Here is a 23,944-nt window from a genome sequence, read left to right as displayed (position 1 = left end):
GTCACCTTATAATTCTATGATAATGACATACATTTCTCATTATCTGTTAAACCACAAATCCTGGCACTATTCACATTAAGAATCATCACTACATAACTATACTAAATTTCTCTACAATGCAATTATCTCTCATCTGTGTTGAACTCTTCATCATTGTCACATTCTAATCTGACTGAAAATATATAAATCAACCTTTCACTTCAAATTCTTCTTTGTTTTTAAAGTGCCATTCATCTTGTTATTAAGGGCTAAATCCTTCTTCCCAGATAGTAATCTGATAGGATTATTTGCATGAATAAACAGAATGATATTTCAGACAACTGTACATCAGTGCACCTCATCTCAGAGTCCCAAAGATTTTCACTGAAACTGTGTCCTTAGCGTGTCAGGAAATCAGAATATTTCTCCCTAACTCAGCCTTAATGACAACAAGCATAAAAAATGTAAGGTAAAGTATTGGTTTAGAAATACAAGTACAAAGACTTCCTAGAACTTTACACCTTTACATTCTTCTGTTTTAAAAAGAGAAATCATTCACTCCCCTTTAGCAGGTAGACACACTGTGTGTTTTTCTGATTGGCAAACAGCGTATAATTCACAGCATGACCAGGGGATTTGTGGATGGTTAGACAAGAGCCAGCCTCTGAACTTCTGAAGACATAAGCTGACTTGCCTACTTGCACTGCAAGAGAGAACCCCCAAAGTTGTACTTGCCAACCCCACCTTTCACGTTCAGTTCAAAATCCTGCAGATTGAACTGGGCTCCGATCCCAGGCACTGGTGTTGGGTTCGTCTGTTTCCAGGCAAAAAAGCCAATATCGCACAAAAAACCGAGACGATTTTGTCACCCTACTGCACTGCAGGGTCTTTTAAGCACCAGTCACTGCAAGAAGGGGACTGGGGAAACATCTATGGGTGGCTGGTACTGCTGCTCCCTCTGCCATATGGCTCAGGGTCCTTCCATTTTTCTGTCATGAATGATGAAGCTGTTTTCACAATTTAATGATGCAACAAGGGATTTGGATGGGGGTTTTGGTTGATAAAAGGGGGCCTCAGATGTGTGACAAAAATTAATAATGTATCCAAGCCCTTATTATACTAGATTAGATGGCGGGAGGTCGGCTTTTACATATTAATGCTTCATGAAGGGTTTATAATAGGATTTAGTATGAAGGGCACACAGACACACATCCCCCTCCTCCCTTGTACACATATGAATGAAAATAACCTGTTTTATCACGTTTTAAAAAAGCCAAATAAAGCTGCTACACTACGGCTTCTGGCCACAGACTATTATTAAAGAGGATCGGTTTTAAGCGATTCTCTCATGAAGCACATTCAACCTAAGACTGGCACTTGGGAATAAGTGTTCCTCTCTAATGTCAAAGGTAGCTTATTCGATCTGTTTTGCTGGGCAGCTGAGTTCATCAACTACTCTAATATTCATGGTATAATCCCAGCTTTGTTAGCCCTATGCCATTTTATGCAAATTAAAGGCCCGATTCAGAGAAAACCACTACATTCTGTCTATCATTTATGAAGCCATAAACTGTCAGGGTGAGCATTTCACAGGAATATGTCTACAGTAGAAGGGTCAACAGAGTCGTCAGGAAATTAGCCTATACTAGAGAAAAGTCAGACTGATGATATATGTCGCAGAATAGCTAAACAGTGTCTCCCCATACTGGGTTCACTTTCACTTAGTCCATTTCAAATACATAAACATAAATAGAAGTTGTCCCAAGAAGGGTAATCGGCATGATTACAGACTGAAAAGACAACTAGAGTAAGAGAAATATTATCAGGAGTATTTAGGTTACAAAGGAGATGAACAAATGACATGATAGGTACATAGTTAATGAACATCGGTATAGGTAATGTATATTCCAAATGAGTGGCTGCTCACAGTTCGCAGTCAAGGAGGTAACACAGATGCACGGGGGAACAGCTGAAAAAATGCAAAAAATTGTCACATTCTGTTACCAAGGAAAAATAATCTTTTCAGAAGTCAGTAAAAGCGCTGTTTATATTTATATAAATTGGAAGTGAGTAAACCATAGTTCATGGTGCTAAATTTTTAGCTTCCAAGCAACCCTCAGACAAGAACATTATAGGCCAAAATATTATTTTCTGTGTTACTGAGAAGCACCCGTATAACTCTCAGTTGACAAATGTGGACTTTTGGAACTGTTTAGATATAGAATGACAGTGATCCTCAAGACACTAAAGGCAGAGAACTACATTTACTCTTGACGAGTTATTTCAGGACTAAATATAAAAATTTCAGCATTTGGCCCTGCTTGTTCAGATATAACTAACGAGTAGGATTGTGTCTGAAATTTGGACTTATTTTTGCATCCCATCCTCCATTGATACAAATCCTTTGAAATCAGTGTCTGTAGAAAATTTGCTACACACTTTACATAAAATTACACCAGATGCTTTCAGACCAAGCTGATAAAGAAACTTATTATTTATTGGGATTATATCATCCAGATATGCCAATACTGTCAAATAACTTTGCTCGCAGTTCTCTTCCAGGTCCCGAGCCTCCATAAATTCCTACTGCATGTATGATACCTCATAACCAGGGTCCCTTTCAGAGGGGAAAAGACTAATCCTCTCTGAAACAAAACCCAAAACCCAGGTATGCTTCTGATATAGTTAATTCCGGGCACTCTATCCAACAGGTAATCTTGATCACCTCTACCTGCTTTGAAACCTCACCCCAATACAATATGTACACCAGATTTCGTGCAACAAAATGCTGTTTAGGTTGGATGCATAAACCCACTAATGTCACAGTCACTTTGCTCTGAAGGAATCTGCATTTGCTCTGAGCAGTCCAGGTACAATCAGCTGTGACACGTGTCCTGTATGTCAGAAAACACTCCACAAAGCAGTACAGATGTAGCTTTTGAGTCCAACATATAGCAGTTGTCCTCCCAACCAGCTCCACAAAACATTTTAAAGTTAAAAACACAGATTATTTCTTTGATAAGTGTATTATATATCTCTAAATCAACCGAGACAGTTGAATCACAGCCTAAACCCTGGAACTTGGTAAGGTAATTTGAATGAGATGGTCTCGGTTTGAAACATGATCTAGCAGATTACATATTTAAAGAGCAAGCCATCCCAAAGCTAATGAGCTAGAAGGAGTGAGTCAGAGTTTTATCTAGACATATACGGATATAATGAGTTGTAAAACGAAACCGCAGGTTTGAGAGATTCCCCAGCTGAATTCAAACAGGAGAGAGGGTTGGTAGGGTGATCAAATGAATGAAGAATAAAGAAGACGAGGTGAAGAGGGCCTGGCTTGCTTAGCAATGCAAAAGAAAGAGGACAGGATTGCTATTGGGGTAAACTGCAGGGATTAAAACCGCTAAAATAAAACAGCATGGGTACAAGATATCTACTGGATGTAGGAAGTAACAAGCTGGAAAAGCCTCTGAAATAAGTAGGGCAAATGCTAATTACTTCTGAGATGGAACCTGGTCTGCTTATGAAAAGATGATGTAATGCACTTGCTGGTAAGAGCAATGATCAGAATTTAATGACCCAGGAGTCTTTCACATTCAGCATCAATTGCAATGATGCTGTCACCCAACAGTGCCCAAGTTCTTCATAAAATACACACTGATATATCAAAAATAGGTCTGTGAACAGGCAATGGAAGGCACAGCCTGAAAACTATTTAGGGTCTTCGTTTGACCTGTGTGAGTCAGTGGCATTAGTGGGGCTTGGAGAAGGCAGAAGGCTAAAGGGACTTTGTGTTTCTGATACACATTGACTTAGTCTCTGCATGGCATTTCACTCTGGTGCTTGATCCAGTCCTTGCATGGTCCGTTTTGCTAAAAGACTTCTGAATATTTTGGGATTTATTTATCTTCAAAGCTGGCAGATCAAACCACAGCAAATTCAGGTCGCCAAATTGTTCATGTTCTGTCTCAAAGTCTTAGATGGCCCTCATCACACCTGATATGGGTAGAGATACGCTTTGTAAGAAGGGAAGTGTTAACTGGCTAACCCCCTGAAATTTCTATATATTCAGTCACTGCACAACTCAAAGAAAAAAAAAAGTTAAAACGGATGATCACAAATTGTCATTGCTAGCAACATTTGCAGAAGGAAGGATTCTGAAAAACAGCTGCATGCCTACAGGCATTCCAGCTAGCTCCTGTCCTGTTTCTCCCTCGACATTATGTTTTACTCAAAAAAATAAGCTGGATTAAATTCCAGCATTCAGCCTTGCAGTTCCACTCAGACAAGGAATTCTTTGGGTTGTATAGAAATATAACATAATCAGTTCTATGTTGTGTTGTTGGCCTTTTGCAGGAGGAGGTGTGTCAAAGATGAATGATAGTAGGTAGAGTCAGGGTAAAAGATAATAAATTTTAGAAAACTTGAGCAGACAGAAGAGTCTAAAAAATCAATTTGCGCAATACAATGTTCAGCTGCTCAGAGCTGCTGCTGCTCTGGGACTCTCCCAAACAAGCACTTTTCAAGAAAGAACACCAAGGGAGAGTCAAGACTCAGTTTATTTTTTATAGATGTTTGATAAAATAAGTGTTTGTTCAACATATTTTATGTGTTTTCTGTAAGGAAAAGGAATGGCAATAACCAGCTCACCAACTTGAATCCAAATAAATTTCATTTTTTTAATTACAGAATTTTCATCTCATCTTTAGACTAGGTTGGGAAAACTTTGCAAGGAAAACTCATGTTTTCATTCCTCTTTAGTTTCCAGCCTTACCTAAGAGAGGACTCTCATCTAAAACTAGGAAAAATGTTTTATCTTTGTTTACAAATAAAGTATTTGTTCAATACAGATACTTTACCCAATGAAAATAATGTCCTCTATAATATGATCAGTATTACTGTAAAATTGTCAAGTGCAGAGATTGTATGTCCCAGAAAAGAACGTGGGCTACATTTGCCATAGGTTCCTGTTTACAGTCAGAATAAACCACCTTATAATATTTTTATTTAATTTATTGTAGCAGTGTGAAATGCTTTCACACACCCCACCCCACCCCAGGATTCCCTAGAAAACTAACAAAATAACCGAACTTTCCTATTCTGTAGATAGGTCTTCCATGAAATGATGATCAGTGGCTTTTTGGAGGTGAAAACTATTCAGTTACAGTCCTGAATGAATTTTCTATTGAAGCCATTGAAAACTTCTTTAGGTTACCATGAAGAGTGATGTGAAACGCTCTATGCCTTCATAGTTCTTAATGTAAATCCATTAAAATATCTGCAATCTTGTTTTGTAGTTGTCAGTGACCAACACTTACTATTCTTTAATTATTTTGGATTTTAATGGAATGGCATTCATAATTCATTGATACAGCATATATTTAAGCATCTTAAACCTACAGTATTTTCTCTTTTAAATAAATATTAAAAATGCTGGTTTGAACAAACAGAGTTACTCTGATTCTTAGTTTTTAAAGGATAAACTTTAGTTAAGGTACTTCATATGCTTTAGAACAGACATATTATTTGGTTTCCGTTACAGTTTCATTTTCACAAGGTTGGGCCATTTATTCAGAGCATAAAGAGACATAGGTAATTGTGGAATATGTCAATTATATTAAAAAAATGACATAAATAGAAATACACGGGATTCAGACAGCTGAGGAATTGACTCCTCCCCATACACATATGAAAGGGATTTTAGTTTTATCAAGTCATTGTAGCATTTTTCACTCCCAGTCATTGGGGTAAAAGGATGCTTCCAACCAGCACCCCTTACTTTCAGATATCATATGTGTAACCCAGTGTGTCACCCATTTGGCATTCAGCATTTGGCATGCATCTGTGCTCCCACTGTTCTCAGCCCAGTTTTTGAGCTGGCACTTCTTCCAACCGAGTAACAATATCTGTAACGCGCTTCCATGCAGAGTGCCCATGTAATATGAATTGCCTGGAAAAGGTAGATGAGAATAGTGGGGCTGCACAGATGCAGAGATTAGAAATCCAGAGATGAAAATAAATACATTGCTTTCTCTTTAGTTTGTCCCCAAAGAGAAAAATGAGCCAATTGGCTTGAAACCCAAAAAGATTAATTCCCCCTGCAACCTCATTCCATTCTAAGCATTTTTCCTGAATTGTCAGACTCATTTCCTTCCTCTGCTCCCATCCCAAATGTCTCTTAGTCAAATATGATTTTGCTATTATTACTACTTGTATTACAGGAGGACTAAGTCACAGCTCATGACCTTCATATAATGCCAATGTCAGTAAAACACAGGATCGATGTTAGCTTCTGTCTTTTGGGACTGAGTCTACCGAGTCTAGAAATAGAAATAGATAAGCAAAGCATAATTCTTTGTTTCAGGGCTTATTCTGGTCACTTGTGAGGACCACAATTTACCTTTTTTTTCCTCTCCTTGACATACTACTACTGTATTTATTCATTTGTCTTCTTCTGTATATGGTTGTTTTCTTCTATATATAGTTACACAGTTGCTGATTTTGGGTCAGAAAGGAAATTTCCCCCAAGTCTAGGAACTGCTGAAGGCCTGTCAGGGCATTTTAATTCCCTCCTAATGCCAGGGCGGAGAATGATGGTAATATCATTGGCCTCTCCTGCTCTGTCTCTGTGGCATACTGTAGTTTTCCCAGAGTTTACCTTCAATCTGCTAAAGCTCTTCATTTGTGCCATGGCATTAAAATATCTTTTGTGGGGTTTGGAGTGTTCCCAGCATGAAATGGATGTTCAGGGATACCTCTGAATGAAAATTCGACAGCACAGCTACATGGAATTCCTAGGCTGGGCTCACCCCAAGGGGCACCATGCAGCAAGAGTTGGCTGACTCTGTAAGAGACGTGAACTCTAGTGGTGTTTGTGTTTGAGGTACAAAGCCTTCTCCATAAGCCCATGCCTCTATAGAAGGCATGACCGAAGAAATGCACAACAGGGCACAGCAGCTTTAAGACTGTGTATCCCATAAGGGCCACACCTGTCCGTTCAAGATGATATTGGAATATCAAGAGGACAAACAGATACATATATAAAAAATGCAGTGGGGTGTGGGATAGGAATGAACAGTCCCAAACAGACTGAAAGTCTTATTTTAAACAGGGAACCATGTCTGTCTGAGAATGAACATAATCTGTCTTCAATTGCAATAAATACAACTATGGAACCCCACATACTGTCAGTTTGCCATGGAAACATAAGGATCTTAAAGAAAAACATGGTTTCTAACCCATGTTTGGAGTTGACATTGCAGCAAAATTGAGCAAATGAGAATTGTTTGAAAGGCATAAATGAAACTAAAGAGCATAACAGATTATAAAATCACTAGCTTAATAAACGTAACAAAAAGGTAAGCACAAAAGAAGAACAACACAATTTTGAGGTTTGATGAGTGGGTCAGTAAAATGCCTTAGGAACAATCAGAATGTTCCATTTCCCAATTAAATATGTTAGAATGTGAGCAGCATTCAAATATATTTAGATTTATTGTAGCTGAAAATCATTCTTATTTGACCTAAATTGTAATAAAGGTAGCTAGCTGAGATATTTAAAGGAATAAAACAGTAAGTTTGTACAAAAAACAGAACTATATCACAGTACTCTGTTAGGAAGAAGAATTTAATATTTATGGAGGAGAAATAAATGTAACAAGACCAAAGAGCACAAAGGAGAAATGCTGATTATATTTATGGATGTGCATTGAGAGATGCAAAGCAAATGTAGGAAGGTGTATTTGCTCTTGACTAAGAGTGATAGAGGAACCTGACTTCCTAAAATAGGCATGCACTAAATTCATGGTACTGCTTTTAATATGCATTCAAGAAAAAGGATAAAAAAGCCATTTCTGACAGGAATCATAATTTAACTCTAATTTATTCTACCCTTAAATCCATAGATTTTTTGACGAAAAATTGATCTGTTTTTGAGAATGCTGTCCCGATAAAGCATAATTCTGAGAGAGAATTGACTTACAAGTGACATTGTGGAATTATTTCATTATGTGCTCCTCGATGTAACTAAATATTCACTGGTACTTGTGTGTCTAAATACAGGCAAGATTTTCATTTGGAAGATGCATGTCTCTGATCATTCCTTAAATTACATTTTCCTTTCTCTTCTAGAAAGAACAGACTCAAGGAAACAGCTTCTCTTTAATGAACGTGAGAACAAAGGCAATTCTGGGAAGCAAGTGTTCAGTTGTGGCAAACAGAAGCTGATTTCAGATACAGAATTGAAAAACTAGAGTAAATTTCCTCAAAGAAACAGTTACATATCATAACAATGTCGCAAATCTCATCCTTAGAAAGAGATGGCATTTTTTAATGTTCTATCTTAGCATGATTTTAACAGGAATAGTGATTTAGAAAGAGTTGCACTGATTCACATGAGCTAAGAATCTGCTCCAGCAAGTCTATGCACAATCACAAATTTGAAACCATATTGCTGCATCAGTCATTTAGCTAAATATCTATTCAGAAAAGAAACAGGAAAAGCTACAAACCAAACAGTCCTTTCTTCTTGCTTACAAGCAAACAAGGATTTTCTCGACGAACCTTTAGAACAGTTACAGTCTATTGCTCTTCAAAAATTGCTAACAGGAACATCTAACTTTTAAAAATAATTTGTAAAAATCACAAGCAAAGCTCCTATGAGTCCCAAACTCTTCTTGTTAATAAATAAAGAAAAAAAGCAAATGAAAACCAAGACACCGTCATGGTTTATGTGAACATATGGAGGGTATTAACATGTAAGGAAATGAACTGCGTGTACTTTTGGAGTAGAAACATACACATAAAGAAATTAAGAGTAAAGACAGAATTCAGGCCAAAATAGTTCACACAGTGCAACACAAACACATGCACCAGTCAGTTCCAGTAAATGTACTGAACATGTTGCCAAACAAAGCCAGAAATGTGCTGCACAGCCAGCTAGATCTTGTTTAACACGAGATGGGGATCACAGGGAACACAATGAGGAGACCAGATTTAGAGCTATTTAACAAAGCTTCCTTACCATGCCAAGAAGCTTTTTTTCTGCTGCCCTTTAATATTTGTCAAATAGAAGTGGAGTATACTCAGTTTGCTATTTAAAGACTCGTGTCAGGCTGTAATTCTAAATAGAGAATGTGAAACATAGATGTCTTTGGGAAGAATTTTCGTCTTGAAACTTATCGCTGCTTCCTGCTTCTTTAGCCCAAGGTCTGTTTCTCACTAACTTATGGCACTGTACCAATTTCTGAAGAACACATGCTAAGGTTAAAGGTTTCTGTCAAATCAGTTCCACATCAGATACCGTGATGTCATATGTTAAGACATCTCCAGGATTTATCTTAGCATTACATAGTTTTGCATAAAGAAAGAGGCCAGTCATTGCTACTGGCTTCATCCCTTTGCATAGTTCCACTGAAAGGAAAATGCGGGGTGGGGAAAGGATTATTTCCACAATAAAGGAATGAATGAACATGAAAAAATGATATAATAATGCTGGAGAAAAGGCTTCCTCCTACGAGGGGCAGATATTAATTGAATCAAATTAAAATTCAGTCGAAGCAGTGGAATTTTGAAAATGAATCATCGCTTCACACATTTATTTAGACCTTGTAATGTACCTTATTTGAAGGAATTCCTAGGAGTTAAAATCAGCAATATTCAATGAGTAGCCTCTGAAAAACCAGCAGAAAGAACACTCTTTTTTCTATGGATATGTGTTTCCAGATTAACTCTTGTGTCTAAGAAAATCCCAGCTCTGTTTGAAATTCTTGCTGCTGCTGCTTTGGCATTTATAAAAGTGTATTCTCTTCTGCTTTATAAGTGTAAATGCATGGTGCCGCTTTCTTACAATTAAAGTACTAACGAGAATCTCTCTTTTACTTGGCCACCTGTTTTTGCAAACCATTTAGAGACCTAATTTCTAATTTCTGTAGGGGGTGGTGAATTCAATCAGATTTGGTTGAAATAGATGTGAAAATTAAAGGAAATTTTTGTAGGGAGAGTAAGATCTATACCTGTGATTGCATAAGATGTATTTCCTTAGGAAATTAAGCTAAATAGATGTATACGTCCATGTTTGGTCTGGGTCTTATCAGGCAGGTTATTACACTAGATGGAAGTAGACACTAATCCAGTCCAGCAGTTAGTATATTCCCTACATAAAGAACATATGTTTAAATATGTCTATATTGATATGTGAGCATATGTGGAATAAGTCTATTGGAACAACACTGAAGTTACTTGCTTTCCTTTTTTTTTTCCCCCCACCTTTGCAGAGTATTTGGTGCTGCTATACTGCTGACATCCTCCCTCAACATGTTAATACCATCTGCAGCCAGGGTGCACTATGGGTGTGTCATCTTTGTTAGGATCTTGCAGGGCCTTGTAGAGGTATGGAAAAATATGTTATAAAATAACTGGTAAATGTGATAGAAGCTTGTTAGCTTTTAATTAGCAATTGTAACTCCTCAGGGGAAAATAAAAATTGCTTTCAGTTTATTACTGATTTTTGGTGCAGTGGATTTCAATGTATGAATTACAGCTATCTGATTTCCCTTCACCTATAAAATTACATAGCAAAGTTTTCCCTTGCTGAGAAGCTGGTGAGATATGTATTTAATACTGAAGTTCCACTGAAATCCTGTACTGCATAGGGTTTATACTGGTCCTATTCTCAAGAGTTATTTTCTGTCCAGCCTCACAGATTAAATCTATAACAAAGAATTATTCTATCACAGGCCCTGACCATGCTCTTGTTGGTATGAATGAGAGATTTACCATGATTTAAGAGAGAAAAAAATTGAACCTGCCTTCTAAATTTATTTGTTTGTTTGTGTCTTTACTGAAAAATAGATTTTTAAGCCTGTGATCGCTGGTTCTTTGTTCCTCAGGGCTACACACTTCTGTTGCATGAGCTGGTTTTAACTCATGTGCTTTATTGTATAAAAAGACTCCAAAAGAGGGTGCAGAATGTGCCTGAAAGTTAGGGAACCTTCAATCAAGTTCTTAAAGTATACCTGTGTAAATATGATCCATTCCTTTGCCAAAAGTTATTAATTTTTTCTACTTCTTGCATAGGAAACTAAACATCAAATTAAGAGAAAAGTTACTGTATATAACTATGCATACACCATAATTTTTAAGCATGAATTTTGTGACAAATTAATGTATATTTCATATTAAATTTTCTAAAATGTCAACATTGCAAGACGCCGTGATTTCTGTGTAGTTTTCCTATCATTAAGCTAAAGGCTGGTTTTGAAGAGAGACCTAAATATAGATGGTTTAAAATCAAACCAACTAATGTCAGCCAATTATTTGCTTTAAGTGCTCTAGAAGTTTCATTAAAGACAAAGGTAGTGAAAAACTTCTCTCTTAACATTGTATTTTTAAGCTCTTATTGATCTTATTTTCTAGTTTTAGAGCAGTGGAACAGTAATCTGTATTTCCTAAATTATACTTTAAATGTTAGATCAAAAAAGTTAGAAGGCCACCAAAGCTGAGGGTTGGAGAAATGAGCCCAGCATTAGAAAGACTCCAGAAAACATTCCAGTGTTTTCATCCTTCCTTTGACTCTGGTACTTGTGCATTAAGATTTTTTTTCTTTTTAATTCTTTGCAGTTCTTTCCTGGAAGGGGGACGGGGAGCAAAAGGAAATAATTATGTTTTATATCTGTTTCATAAGGCCTCTTTAATGGTTTGGAGTGATATACAAAACCCATTTCAACTTTAATAGAAATTGAAGTTTTTCTATGGCTGTGCTCAGACTTGACTATAGAAATGCAAAGCGTTCTCAACTTCTTGTTTGTAGCAATTAAAAAAGAATAAATCATGCAAAGACAATGAACTGAGTGATTGATCAGCATTAGCTAACTTATGGCACACCCATTCCCCAGGGGGTCACCTACCCTGCCTGCCACGGTATTTGGAGCAAGTGGGCCCCCCCATTAGAAAGAAGTAGGTTAGCAACCACTTCCTTTTGTGGTAAGTAACTTTGTATTTTTTGTCTTTCTTTCATTTGAAATGGAAAAGTATTTTGAGACTGAATTTTTCTCCCTTTTCATCCACACGTGTCTTGTTTTGTAGGTTCCTATGCAGGAGCTGTTATTGCAATGCCTTTAGCTGGAATTCTAGTGCAATATACTGGGTGGTCTTCTGTATTCTATGTGTATGGTATGCATTTTTGCTCATCTCACTCCAATATTACATGACCTTTCTAAAAATGTAAAAGCTACAATTAAGAGGCCAAAAAAAAAAAAAAAGAGAAGTGGGTCTGTAAAGCTAAAAATACAGTCTAGAGAAAAGGACAATGAAAGAACAGAATTTAAAGGAGAGAGTAGGAAAGCAACATTGTTAAATAAGAAGAGAAGCTAGTTCATGGTGAAACCTTCATCACTTCTAGTACAAGTAGTGCAAACTGCTATGCAGATCAATAGAATCTCAGATCATGTAACGTCGCACTTTCGTTTATAAAACTGTAAGTTTAGAGTACCTGCCCTGCCTAAGATGCCCTGATTTTTAACTGAAGACCAACATAACTTCATTCACACTAGTTGTGCTACCTTAACTTACACTGACGGAAAAAAATGTCCCGAAGGAGTTCATTCTGCAGTGTAAAATTGATGTGAATTAGGGGGAAACCTTAGAGAAATTTAATAAATTACTCAGGAAGTGCACTGCTATGTTGAAAACAATGCCACAATCTTGTATTTTGCAGGTAAAAAAATTAGGGCAGTAATCAGCAACAGTGGCTTAAAGCAGAATGGAACTTCATTTACAGTCTGGTGAAATGAAATAGAAGCTGTTTCATTGCATTGCATTGTACAAATTTATGTTAAAATATCAGTGAATATTCACTTACAGTGAAATAATTCTGTAAATGAAACAAAGAAGACTTCACTGTGGTCCAGCTCTGCATGTGTTTTGCACAAATATTGTTTGCAGGATCCGACTCTCTGTTAGAACGACTCAGTAGAATAGCAGTAACAACAATTGCCATTTAAATTTGTTACAATGGTTCACAGATTTTTTTCTTTTTTTGCTGCTTTACTGTGCATCTTTTAAAAGTCTTTCTTTCCATTCCAAAGGGAGCTTTGGTATAGTCTGGTACATGTTTTGGCTTTTGGTTTCATATGAGAGTCCTGCAAAGCATCCTACGATCACAGATGAAGAAAGGAGATACATAGAAGAAAGCATTGGAGAGAGTGCCAACCTCCTAGGTGCAATGGAAGTAAGAATACTACTCTTACACTTGTTTCCTATGAGATAGTAATAAAACCCAAAAAACCCAAATAGAAACAACAAAAAAAATCAAACATCCTTCTTCTTTATGACAGAAAAACATGTTTCAAACAATTGAATTTTTTTGGGGGTGGGGAGATCTGAAATCTGCTGATGGATTTCTGAGTGGGTATTTCTTTTGAATGAAGAGGATCATAGAATCATAGAATGATTTGGGTTGGAAGGGACCTTTAAAGGTCATCTAGTCCAAACCCCCTGCAGTGAGCAGGGACATCTTCAACTAGATCAGGTTGCTCAGAGCCCCGTCCAACCTGACCTTGAATGTTTCCTGGGATGGGGCATCTGCCACCTCTCTGCGCAACCTGTTTCACCACCCTCATTGTAAAAAATTTCTTCCTTATATCTAGTTTGAATCTACCCTCTTTTAGTTTAAAACCATTACCCCTTGTCCTATCGCAACAGGCCCTGCTAAAAAGTTTGTCCCCATCTTCCTTGTTAGCCCCCTTTAAGTACTGAAAGGCCATAATAAGGTCTCCAGTTCTTCTAGCAGATCACTCATGGAATTTATGCCTCTTTTTCTAGTCCAAAGTATAAAAAAAACCCCTCCAGCTACATTTGAAAGTGCAGCTTTATTGACACTTTCATAGTACCTTGAGTTCAAGTGGTTAATTTCCTTCCTATATAATCCCTCCTGGAACTCTTCCTAAAAGTACACTGGAGGAAAAGCACTACTCAGTGTCTCTTGAGGTCCTCAGAACATCAGAAAAAAAGCAAATCCTGACTATTCTATGTTTCATTTGCAAGAAAGACTGTAAGTTGCAACAGAGCATGCTAGGAGAGCCATAGGAACATTCCCCATTATCGTGGTAACTTTGCCGGAAACACGCTGTCAAGCCTGTCATAATCTGACTTAGTTTTGTACTGGATTAGTTCTCAAGAACTCCTAAAAAACCAGCTATGAACTCAGATAATTTTCTAGCCACTTAATCCTATCATGCTAAATAATAATTTTCTTATTTCTCTAACTATTGAAAAGCTTTAAAGAAACTATCACCATGCTTATGAATTCAAGAAAGTAAAAAGATTTTGGTTCTTAAGCCTCACTTCATCTGCTCAAATTTATACACCACCCATTCCCAGTAGACCCTCACTACCACACTTCATTATGTTTTCTAATTGGTCAGAATATTGGTTCTTGACTGAACTCAGGAATAAACCGTTTTTCTCTTAGTAAAAAACCCTTGATCAAGATTAAATAGGGAACTGGAAATATTACATAGTCATTTCTTTGATAGCTGACATTTTTAGGTGTTTTGAGGGAGTGTCTGGGTTGATATCCAATAGCATTCAGCAGCATTCATGGTTTCTTGTACCTATAAATGCTTTTGAAAATCTGACATGAAATGAGATAATTCAAAGGATGTCCATATAGTTCTAACTTGGGCTGGATAATTTCTGTCTAATTTTTATTGTTGTTTTTTAATTAAACATTTTTTGGAAGTGATTAGTTTGTATCATTCAGTTGCTTCTAAAATATTTAGGCTGAAATTTTTCCCATAGTATCAAGTTAGCTTTTCTGGCTGGCTTCACATTAATTAAGTCATACTTAATCCTTAGCTCTCACTTACGTGTAATTTAATAGGTATACAAGGTATTGCATCTATCCATCTCTGGGCTGTTTTTCTTTGAAGAAAAGCCAGTATTTAAATCAACAGTAGACTAAATTCAGCCTGAAACCTTGCTGAAGCGATTTTCAAACACTCATCTGGGTCTGGATCCCGTACTTGGATCAACACAGATGGGCAGAACACCAGGCTCATGGAGAGGTGCTGGGACTCAGCAGGATTGCAGTTCTGTCCATCTGTCTTTTTTTTATTTATTATGCAATTAATTTTAAAAGTACAAGAAAATAAACAAAAAATACATTGACCAAGCAGTTTCAGCTGAGGTTAGATAAAAAAATTATTCAGAATGCTGGGATTAAGATTTAAATGTTAAAATACATCCTTAAAATAAATCTGGATGAAATTGTGTACTTACAGTGTAAAATCTGACTGTTGCCTTAGATACAGCAACATTGTCTTGTAAAGTCATATTATTATTTTGGACTTATGTTCATATTTACATGATTGAAATAATGGCACTTGTACATGAGTGTTATGATACAGCTAGGTATCACTGAGTTTCTCCACTTGTGCATTTTGTAGTAATTTTTACTTGCTTATGTTTTAACTTAAATCTTGATCATCCAAATGTCGATGCGTGTACTTTATGATAATTGAAGTCACTGGAATTCAGATACATAAAGCGGTGCATATATGAGCTTGTTGGAGTATAGGTAAAAATAACAGATAAGAAAAGGGAAGATAGACAGTTGATAATGATCAAATGGTGATTGGATCCCCCTTTCTATGTTTCAGAAATACAAAACTCCATGGAGAAAATTTTTTACATCTATGCCAGTCTATGCAATAATTGTTGCAAACTTCTGTAGAAGCTGGACTTTTTACTTGCTGCTTATTAGTCAGCCTGCTTACTTTGAGGAAGTGTTTGGATTTGAAATAAGCAAGGTATGTAAAAATAATATAAAGCTTTTATCTTAGCTAAGTAAATATCAGAGTTACGTTTGTGTTATTTATTAGGAGGAGGAAAGAAAAGTGTTCTTTGTCTTTATCATGGGTTTACAAGTCTTAAATCTTATCCCTCCCAGTTACCGTTCCCTTGACCAGCACATCTAAGTGAAGTAACAACAATGACAAAGGAAGGTGAAGGCAGGATGAGATTTAGTGATGATTTACTTGGGGCCATATTGCAAAAAGACCTTCAGTTAAGTGCTTGAAAACAGATCATGCATGGTATTAGAAAGGTATCGAGACAAGCATTACACTTCTGTCCCTGACACCCCAGGGGATGCAGGATCCCACTGAAGCTGTAAAGAAAACTTTGACAAGTAGTTCCATTTTTCCAGGTGCATTTTACAAAGCAGGACAACCTAGTTTTAGGAAGGATAGTACAATTTATCAACTTTCTATATCCCCCTTTAATGTGGTGAGAACTGTTCCCCCTTTTTCACTTAGGAAGCGAAAGAGATGGTGGCAAAATATGAGACATAGGGATGATCTAAGGTGCCGCATAATTCATATGAATTTTGGATCAGACCTGTAATGTAAATATGGATACATGCAAACAAGCCTTCAGACTGTATAGGAAGCTTTCAACTAATACAGATTTCCTTCTTGTGAAAGTGACAGGGGCTTGTGCTTTTGTGAGACCTGTATTCTTTTGATATTGTTCCATGAGGTATTGGCACCCTAAATTGTGGTGGAAGTGACAATTAGATGAGTAGCTTCCAAAGTGTTGCCATATTATGGAGTATTGTCAAAATTATGTAATGCCATCTTGCATTTAAAGATGGGTTTCCATCTTTAGCTGGAGTTATTTTAAGAAGCTTTGCTATGCTTGAAACATCATCTGTTATGCATGCAATAAGAATGGTCATATCCTATAGAATTAAACTGATCATTTTGTTCTAGAAGACTTTTCTTAGAGTGTATTCAAAGAAATGCAGAGCTTTGTAAACGATGACAGCAAAGTCAGTTCTCACCTGCTGTGGATATGGATGCTCATAAATGAATAGTTATTATTTAGTCAGGAACACCTCAAAGCAGTAACTGCAATACCATAGTTAACTCATAGTTAATGTCTGGCTTATTGGGATAAACATCTATTAACATGAAGCTAGCTGTCACAACACAGTTGTCACCTATATAAACTGCAGTGAAATACACAATATCACAACTTTAATTGAAGAGCAGAGAAAATTGTTTTCTTTTTGTTCTCATGGAGTCAGTCTGCTCTGGGCACTGATGTAACTCAAGTCAGACATCAGGCCAGCTGGTACACTGTTCAGACAGGAATTATGCAAAAACCCCTGTGCTTAAGCACTTTTTCAGATATACACAATAATCAGAATTCCCTATTAGAACAAAATGCCGTGTGTACTAAACCAAACTATCTGCAAGGCAGTTATGTTGACAGGAGATAGCAGGTGGCAGTTCGTGCCATGCTCACAGATACCCTATCCTGTTTTGAAGGAATGGTCTTCAAATATATTATTACATCTTGGAACAGTCATCACAAAATTACTATGTGTTACTTTGCTAGTATGTGTAGCACTTTGAATGTTGTCAATGGATATTTAGTATGTTATCTTTCACTACGTATGGAGTTTCTCAGACATATCTTTTGCCCATGTGAAATTTGAAGCTTGAGGGATGGTCAGAAATCAAAGGCAAATGGCCGCTGTGCATGTGAGGATGTAATCCACAGGGAATCTGTCTAGACATGTTGGGTTTGCTGGGCAAGGCTATGCCAAACACATCACCAATAGCAATGTAGCAATTCAGTTCAACACATCTGATCATAAATTTTCTGAAAAGAAAGGGCAGAGGGGCTGAAAGTCAGAGGAAAAAAGCCATTAGCTTAAATATAAACTGTGAAAACAATCTATAAACAAAAAGTGCCACAGCATCAGAGGTTCTTAAAAACTTTGGCTGTCCTTCACAAAATACAATGACAACTTAAGATCGCCAGTTTTGTTCATTTAATAAACCAAGTTAAAATTTTTAGTTTTAGCACATAGCCTGAAATTGAAGAGAAACAATTTATTCGTTGCTGAATGCTTCAGAAAATGAAGAATCGATGTTTTCTTATGGTTTATACTCTGCTAATTCTAATGATCATTTTAGGTGGGTATCTTATCTGCTGTGCCGCATTTAGTGATGACAATTATTGTTCCTATTGGGGGACAAATTGCAGACTTTTTAAGAAGCAGGCAGATTCTTTCAACCACTACTGTGAGAAAGATAATGAACTGTGGAGGTAAGTCTTCCTATTTTATTAAAAAGCTTCTTGTACAGGTTCAATGTCCATATAGTATGCTGTATACAGTAAACAAACAGTGTGGTTTTATGTACTTATGAATCAATACTTTGTGCATTTTTTGTGTATTACAAATGTGGTTACTAAATAAAAGTAAACACAGTTGTTCCTGTTCCCAGTTTCAATATAGATGTTTGGTATTTGAAAAAGCATTGAGACTGTTAAAGAAACAGATGGGCTTTTGGGGGATAATTTGCCTACCCTTATCTACTTACTGAATCTGAGCTCCTCATCTAAACACCCTCTGCACTAAGAGAGCCCAGACAACTACCTGAGATTATGTATCTGACTTCCGAGAGGTTAAAGTCACATGAGCTGAATCCTGGCTGTGTGTCACGGTTTAACCTCAGTGGGCAACTGAGCACCACACAGCCGCTCGCTCACTCCCCACCCCCCCGGTGGGATGGGGGAGAGAATTGGAAGAGTAAAAGTGAGAAAACTTGTGGGTTGAGATAAAAACAGTTTAATAATTCAAATAAAATAAAAAAAAATAATAACAGTAATAATAAGAAGAAGAATATACAAAGCAAGTGATGCACAGTGCAATTGCTCACCACCCGCCGACCGATGCCCAGCCAGTCCCCGAGCAGCGGCCCCCCCGGCCAGCTTTCCCCCAGTTTATGTACTGAGCGTGACGTCACATGGTATGGAATGTCCCTTTGGCCAGTCTGGGTCAGCTGTCCTGGCTGTGCCCCCTCCCAGCTTCTCGCTGGCAGAGCATGGGAAGCTGAAAAGTCCTTGACTAGTGTAAGCACTGCTCAGCAACAACTAAAACATCGGTGTGTTATCAACATTATTCTCATCCTAAATCCAAAACACAGCACTGTGCCAGCTGCCAGGAAGAAAATTAACTCTATCCCAGCCGAAACCAGGACACTGTGATAAGGGTTGTAAAATTCATAGGCAGCTTAAGCGTATATACCCATTAGGGTTGGCTGGAATGACCCGACCAAATCACAAGTATTTCTTTTCATCTTAAAATTGACAGGAAGTAACAATAAATTAGCATCCGAAGAATAAAATAAGGATTACGTGAGATAGCAAGAACATGTGTTTTTTAGGGATGAAAGAAATACCTGATTATATTCCACTCTGAGGTAATGTTTTGCTGCTGTCTTCCCATGAAATATTACCATATCCTAAGGCCTGCAATATTTGAGGGGGAATTAAATCTGATGCCTGGTTTTCTTTATGATTTCCCAAGGTTTTGGTATGGAAGCAACTCTTCTTCTCGTGGTGGGATATTCTCACAGTAAAGGAGTGGCTATTTCATTCTTAGTGCTTGCTGTAGGCTTTAGTGGATTCGCCATATCTGGTAAGATTATATAAGTGTTATTAGTAAATTATTTTATCTTAAGAGATAGAACATCTCATTGGGTTTTTATTCATTGACAGTAATTTAAACAAACCTCAGAATTCCAAATGACATGATTTATGATCATTACAAAGGAAAGCACAATCAGTACCACATCTTCTATATTAGATTATTTTTGTTGAAATGCTTCAATTTTTTCATATTCATTGCAGCAAATTAGACTTTCTTTTCAGTAAGGTGTTAATGTACACCATAGATTTTTCTTGAAATCAAACATATAACACAAATGGACTGATATTATACAATGATACCTGAATTTACATGTCTCTGTTTAAATATAGGCTTTTTACTATTTTTTTCCACTGTATATTAGTTAATGCTTTGTTAGTGTTGCATTTTTTTATTACTTTGGGGCCTAATTACTAGCAATTTTTTTCTGATTTAAAGTTCTGCTGATATGTATTTCCCCTTTGCCTTTGCCTTTGCCTCTCCCAAACACAAGTCACCTGGCCTTCCCTTGTTTTCCCACTGTGATCTTCGCATCCTCTCCCATGCTGGTTCCTTATGTCTAAAACACGCTCTCTTTTCTTTTGTGCCAAACATCTAAACTCTCCTTAATCAAATCTCTCCTTAATCCCACGTATTCTGCAACGTATCATGCCTGTTTTGTACAACTTGAAAAGTGTATTGCACTTTTTCTAACAGTTATCCATATCATACTGCCTGCCTTTTCCCTTTTATTATCTTTCTGTATCCAAAGATTTGGTTTCTGTTTTCACTTACTTAAGTGCTTATTTTGGGGACAATGAGTTCTGTCACTTCAGAGAAGCATGTGTTTTTTCTAAGATTATTTAAATAGCTACTGCATAAATTTGAACAGAATTAAGCTGCTGGAAATACAAGAGAACAAAGAAATATTTATAAAAATAATTAATAAATCATTTATACATACTGTCTTTTTACTTCCTTCATTTTACCACTCAAGAACAGAAGGGAACTCCCTTCTGCTGGTCTGTGTGACAAAAAGAAAAATGTGGGCAATAGGAAAGGAAAGTGGTACCAGCTGGAAGAAGAAATGATGTGTTATTTACAGCATGAAATGGTCATGAATGACACTGCAAAAATATAAACCTTCTCCCTGCCTAAATATCTTCTGGGTTCTCTACTCCACACAGTCACTACTGGGATTTTTTAAAAAACTGCAATTTTGGGAAGAAAATACATTTGGTATCCTTTTAGAATATATTTTTAAAAGAAAATGAAAACCCAGAGTGTCTCTAGGAATATTTAACCATTATAAGCCTTTTAGAGAAAAAGAAATGCAATTAAACAGCCCAAATATGTCATAGTAAAATTGTCAAGTGATAGCCTTACTTTTCAGAACTGAAGTAATGCTCTGCTTTTGGTATGAATGTTTGCTGACCTTTGTATTGCAGGATTCAATGTCAACCATTTAGACATTGCCCCGAGGTATGCCAGCATCTTAATGGGGATTTCTAATGGAGTCGGGACCTTGTCTGGAATGGTTTGCCCTATAATTGTTGGAGCAATGACAAAGAACAAGGTAAACGGCAATACAGTTTTCAAATCTTCCAGTTTAATACCATTGGTTTCAAGAAAAAGACCTTTCCATAGCACGACTTGCCAGAATATCCGTATTAGAGTCTGGGACCTCTAGGGGATAGCATCCGGGAACTTGTAAATTTGAAGCATGCTTCACTATATGTTCACTAGGTCAATCCTTTTGTAGGCTAATGAATAGTGATTGTTCAAAGGAAGAAATAATTAGAAACTGGACACTTAAATGTTTTAGTTGTGCTGACTGTCACTGCCTCAATCTCTAATTTAAATCTTTCTGCTCAGAAGAGTTAGATAAGTCTACACACTACTCTGATTTAGCAAATTTCTTCTTTACAGACACGTGAAGAGTGGCAGTATGTCTTCCTCATTGCTGCTTTAGTTCATTATGGAGGTGTTATATTCTATGGCATATTTGCTTCAGGAGAGAAACAACCCTGGGCAGACCCTGAACAGACAAGTGAAGAGAAATGTGGCTTTATTCATGAAGATGAACTTGCTGAAGAGACAGGGGACATTACTCAGAATTATGTAAATTACGGTACCACCAAGTCTTATGGTGCTACAACCCAGGTCAACGGTGGCTGGCCTAATGGTTGGGAGAAAAAAGAGGAATTTGTACAAGAGGAAGTACAAGACTCATACAACTACAAGGAAGGAGATTATTCATAACAAACCTAAATATTGGGTATATTTTGTAGTGTTTGTGATTAAATTCATTGTGATTGTTTGCACACAGAAATAAAATGTGGTATAAACATGTAAACACATATCAAACAGGAAGGTCTTACTGTAAAAAAAATCCATTAAAGTGCAATCTGTATGAGTTGTGACATGTCATCACTTTCATTAGGTTATATTCGTTCTATAAACATTAGAGTTTTAAGGATTTACTGGTCAAAACTATAGAGGCAATTATATACTTACAGTATACAAGAGCTAAAACTCGTAACTAAGGATTAAAGCACAACTAAGCAACCAAGTTGGCACATCTAATGCTCTTTTTAGAAAGCCAAAATTACTTGATCATTAAAAATGCACTTATATATTTGTTACACTGTATTGAAAGAGATTGTGTTAAATACACACGTTTACTCAGTGCAATGTAAGAATTGTGTGTTTAGTCTAAGACAAGAGTTTTCTTAAAGAAGAAAGGTTGAGTCCTAGGCATTTACAGAGGATTGATCCAGTTCCTTTAATGGTAATTGTATCAAGCCCAAAGAACAAATAGGGCATATTGTATGTTTATCGTGATTACATGCTGCAGGCTACTCTGTGATGAATAAAGGAATTATTTAGGAGTTTTATACTGAATGTTTGGGCACAAATTCTTATTTCTATTCTTTACAGAATCTTATGAAATTATAGGCATTATCATGTTCTTCCCTGCATTTATCAACTAATATAAAAACAATACATAATGCTAAGCCTGACTTCTCATGCAGACTGTCAAATCCCTTTATCAGAAAACAAGCTTTATTATTCTTTTCTTTACAGTATACTCCAACTTTGTACTGGTGTCTTTAGAAAGAGAGAAAAAAACAATATAACCTAGAAAAAGATATAGTCTTTTACAAAATTCCAAAGAGAAATTTACTATGAGCAAGTAGCCCTATGAAAAAGGATGTATTTGTTTTGCAGAATATTTTGAAACCAATAGAAAAAACAGAGAATAATTTAACCCTTATTCTTCCCTTAATAGCTTTCATATTTTTACACATCGTGCCACAGTTGTATACATAGATATGTTTATTGAAGATACTGTAATTATAGAAAATGTTGCTATTTTAGAAATCCCTGAAATAAAAAATGTATTTGTCTTTCGATTAAACCTAATAATAATGGACACTGAATATGAGTGACATATAAACTCACAATAAACCAAAGTGGCAAATAACTAGTGTTGGGTTGAAAGAAGCCAACAAGCATCACGCTTGTCTTTTTAGCATAACTCAACAGTGACTGCAACATTAGTGTACCAAGCAATAAGTGCAATGCATTATGAAGTGCATAATCTTCTAGACTATATATTAACCTTCATTTAGCTTGTTGTATATATTTGGGGTTGTTGGGATTAAACCGAACTGAACCAAACTGAAGTTAGCAACACCAGACCACTTCTTAATACTCTAAAATGACAACAATGATCCATTTCTTAATTCAATCAAATGATTATTATTGTATGTAATAATCCATTCTGGATTCTTGGTCTGTTCATTGTATTGTGCTAGTGATTGGAAACCCTGCTACCGCAATATACAACTTGAGGATTGTTTCTTCTCCTTTTTTTTAATGCAAATCATACCTTGACCTTAAGAAAAAAATATTTTGCTTTGTGCCTCAAAGTGATGTAAAATGTGACCATAGCTTTTGCTGTGTTTAATGAAAAAGATGTGGACTGTGTCACTTTTGTTGCTGCAAAAAGTGTTAATAAAATGCTCTATTTATCCTTTTATATAAAAAAGGACCATTGTAGTTTCTTGTCATTTTTTTAGATGCACTTTAATATAGGTGACTATAGTCACAGCAGAACAAATTCTGCTATTGACATGGAGATGATATCTTATGTCCCAGCTGGGAGGTATGCTGAATACCCAATGTCCTGCATTGTCTACTCTCTCCTCTGACCACACACAAATGTGTGGTGGGAGAGGCATCTAACTCTAGATTGCTGTTCCTCCTCTCATAAGGTTGGCTGGAGTAGGCGTAGAAAAGAAAGGAGCAGGAGGATCGATGTGCCAGCCAATGCAGCGAAACTGGGAAAGGCAGACTAATCTGTGTTAGCTAAAGAGCTGGCATGGATCAGCATTCTCGAAAGAAAATGAAAAGCATCACAGACTGCTGTTCTTGGAATTTGTTTCCTTTCTTGCTCCTGCAACAAGACTCCTT

At 36.7% G+C, this 23,944-nt stretch overlaps 1 protein-coding gene across 1 annotated transcript in view; it reads left to right on the top strand.

Annotated features, from left to right (window-relative positions):
• SLC17A6 (solute carrier family 17 (vesicular glutamate transporter), member 6) overlaps nucleotides 1-23,519 on the top strand; it is a 34,941-nt gene extending 11,422 nt beyond the window's left edge. Inside the window, 10 exon segments of the mRNA XM_009334529.1 lie at nucleotides 9,624-9,697; nucleotides 10,197-10,371; nucleotides 11,877-11,964; nucleotides 12,067-12,153; nucleotides 13,068-13,210; nucleotides 15,642-15,791; nucleotides 17,970-18,102; nucleotides 19,367-19,477; nucleotides 20,914-21,041; nucleotides 21,395-23,519. Of these exon segments, the coding sequence (XP_009332804.1) occupies nucleotides 9,624-9,697; nucleotides 10,197-10,371; nucleotides 11,877-11,964; nucleotides 12,067-12,153; nucleotides 13,068-13,210; nucleotides 15,642-15,791; nucleotides 17,970-18,102; nucleotides 19,367-19,477; nucleotides 20,914-21,041; nucleotides 21,395-21,727 (1,422 nt within the window). The 3' untranslated portion in view covers nucleotides 21,728-23,519.
• Nucleotides 23,520-23,944: the final 425 nt, after the last annotated feature.

Source organism: Pygoscelis adeliae, unplaced genomic scaffold (genome assembly GCF_000699105.1).
Source record: "Pygoscelis adeliae isolate BGI_AS28 unplaced genomic scaffold, ASM69910v1 Scaffold171, whole genome shotgun sequence".
In the NCBI taxonomy this organism is placed as follows: Eukaryota; Metazoa; Chordata; class Aves; order Sphenisciformes; family Spheniscidae; genus Pygoscelis; species Pygoscelis adeliae.
Note: the sequence above shows the minus strand (reverse complement) of the source record. Positions and strands in the feature narration are given on the sequence as shown.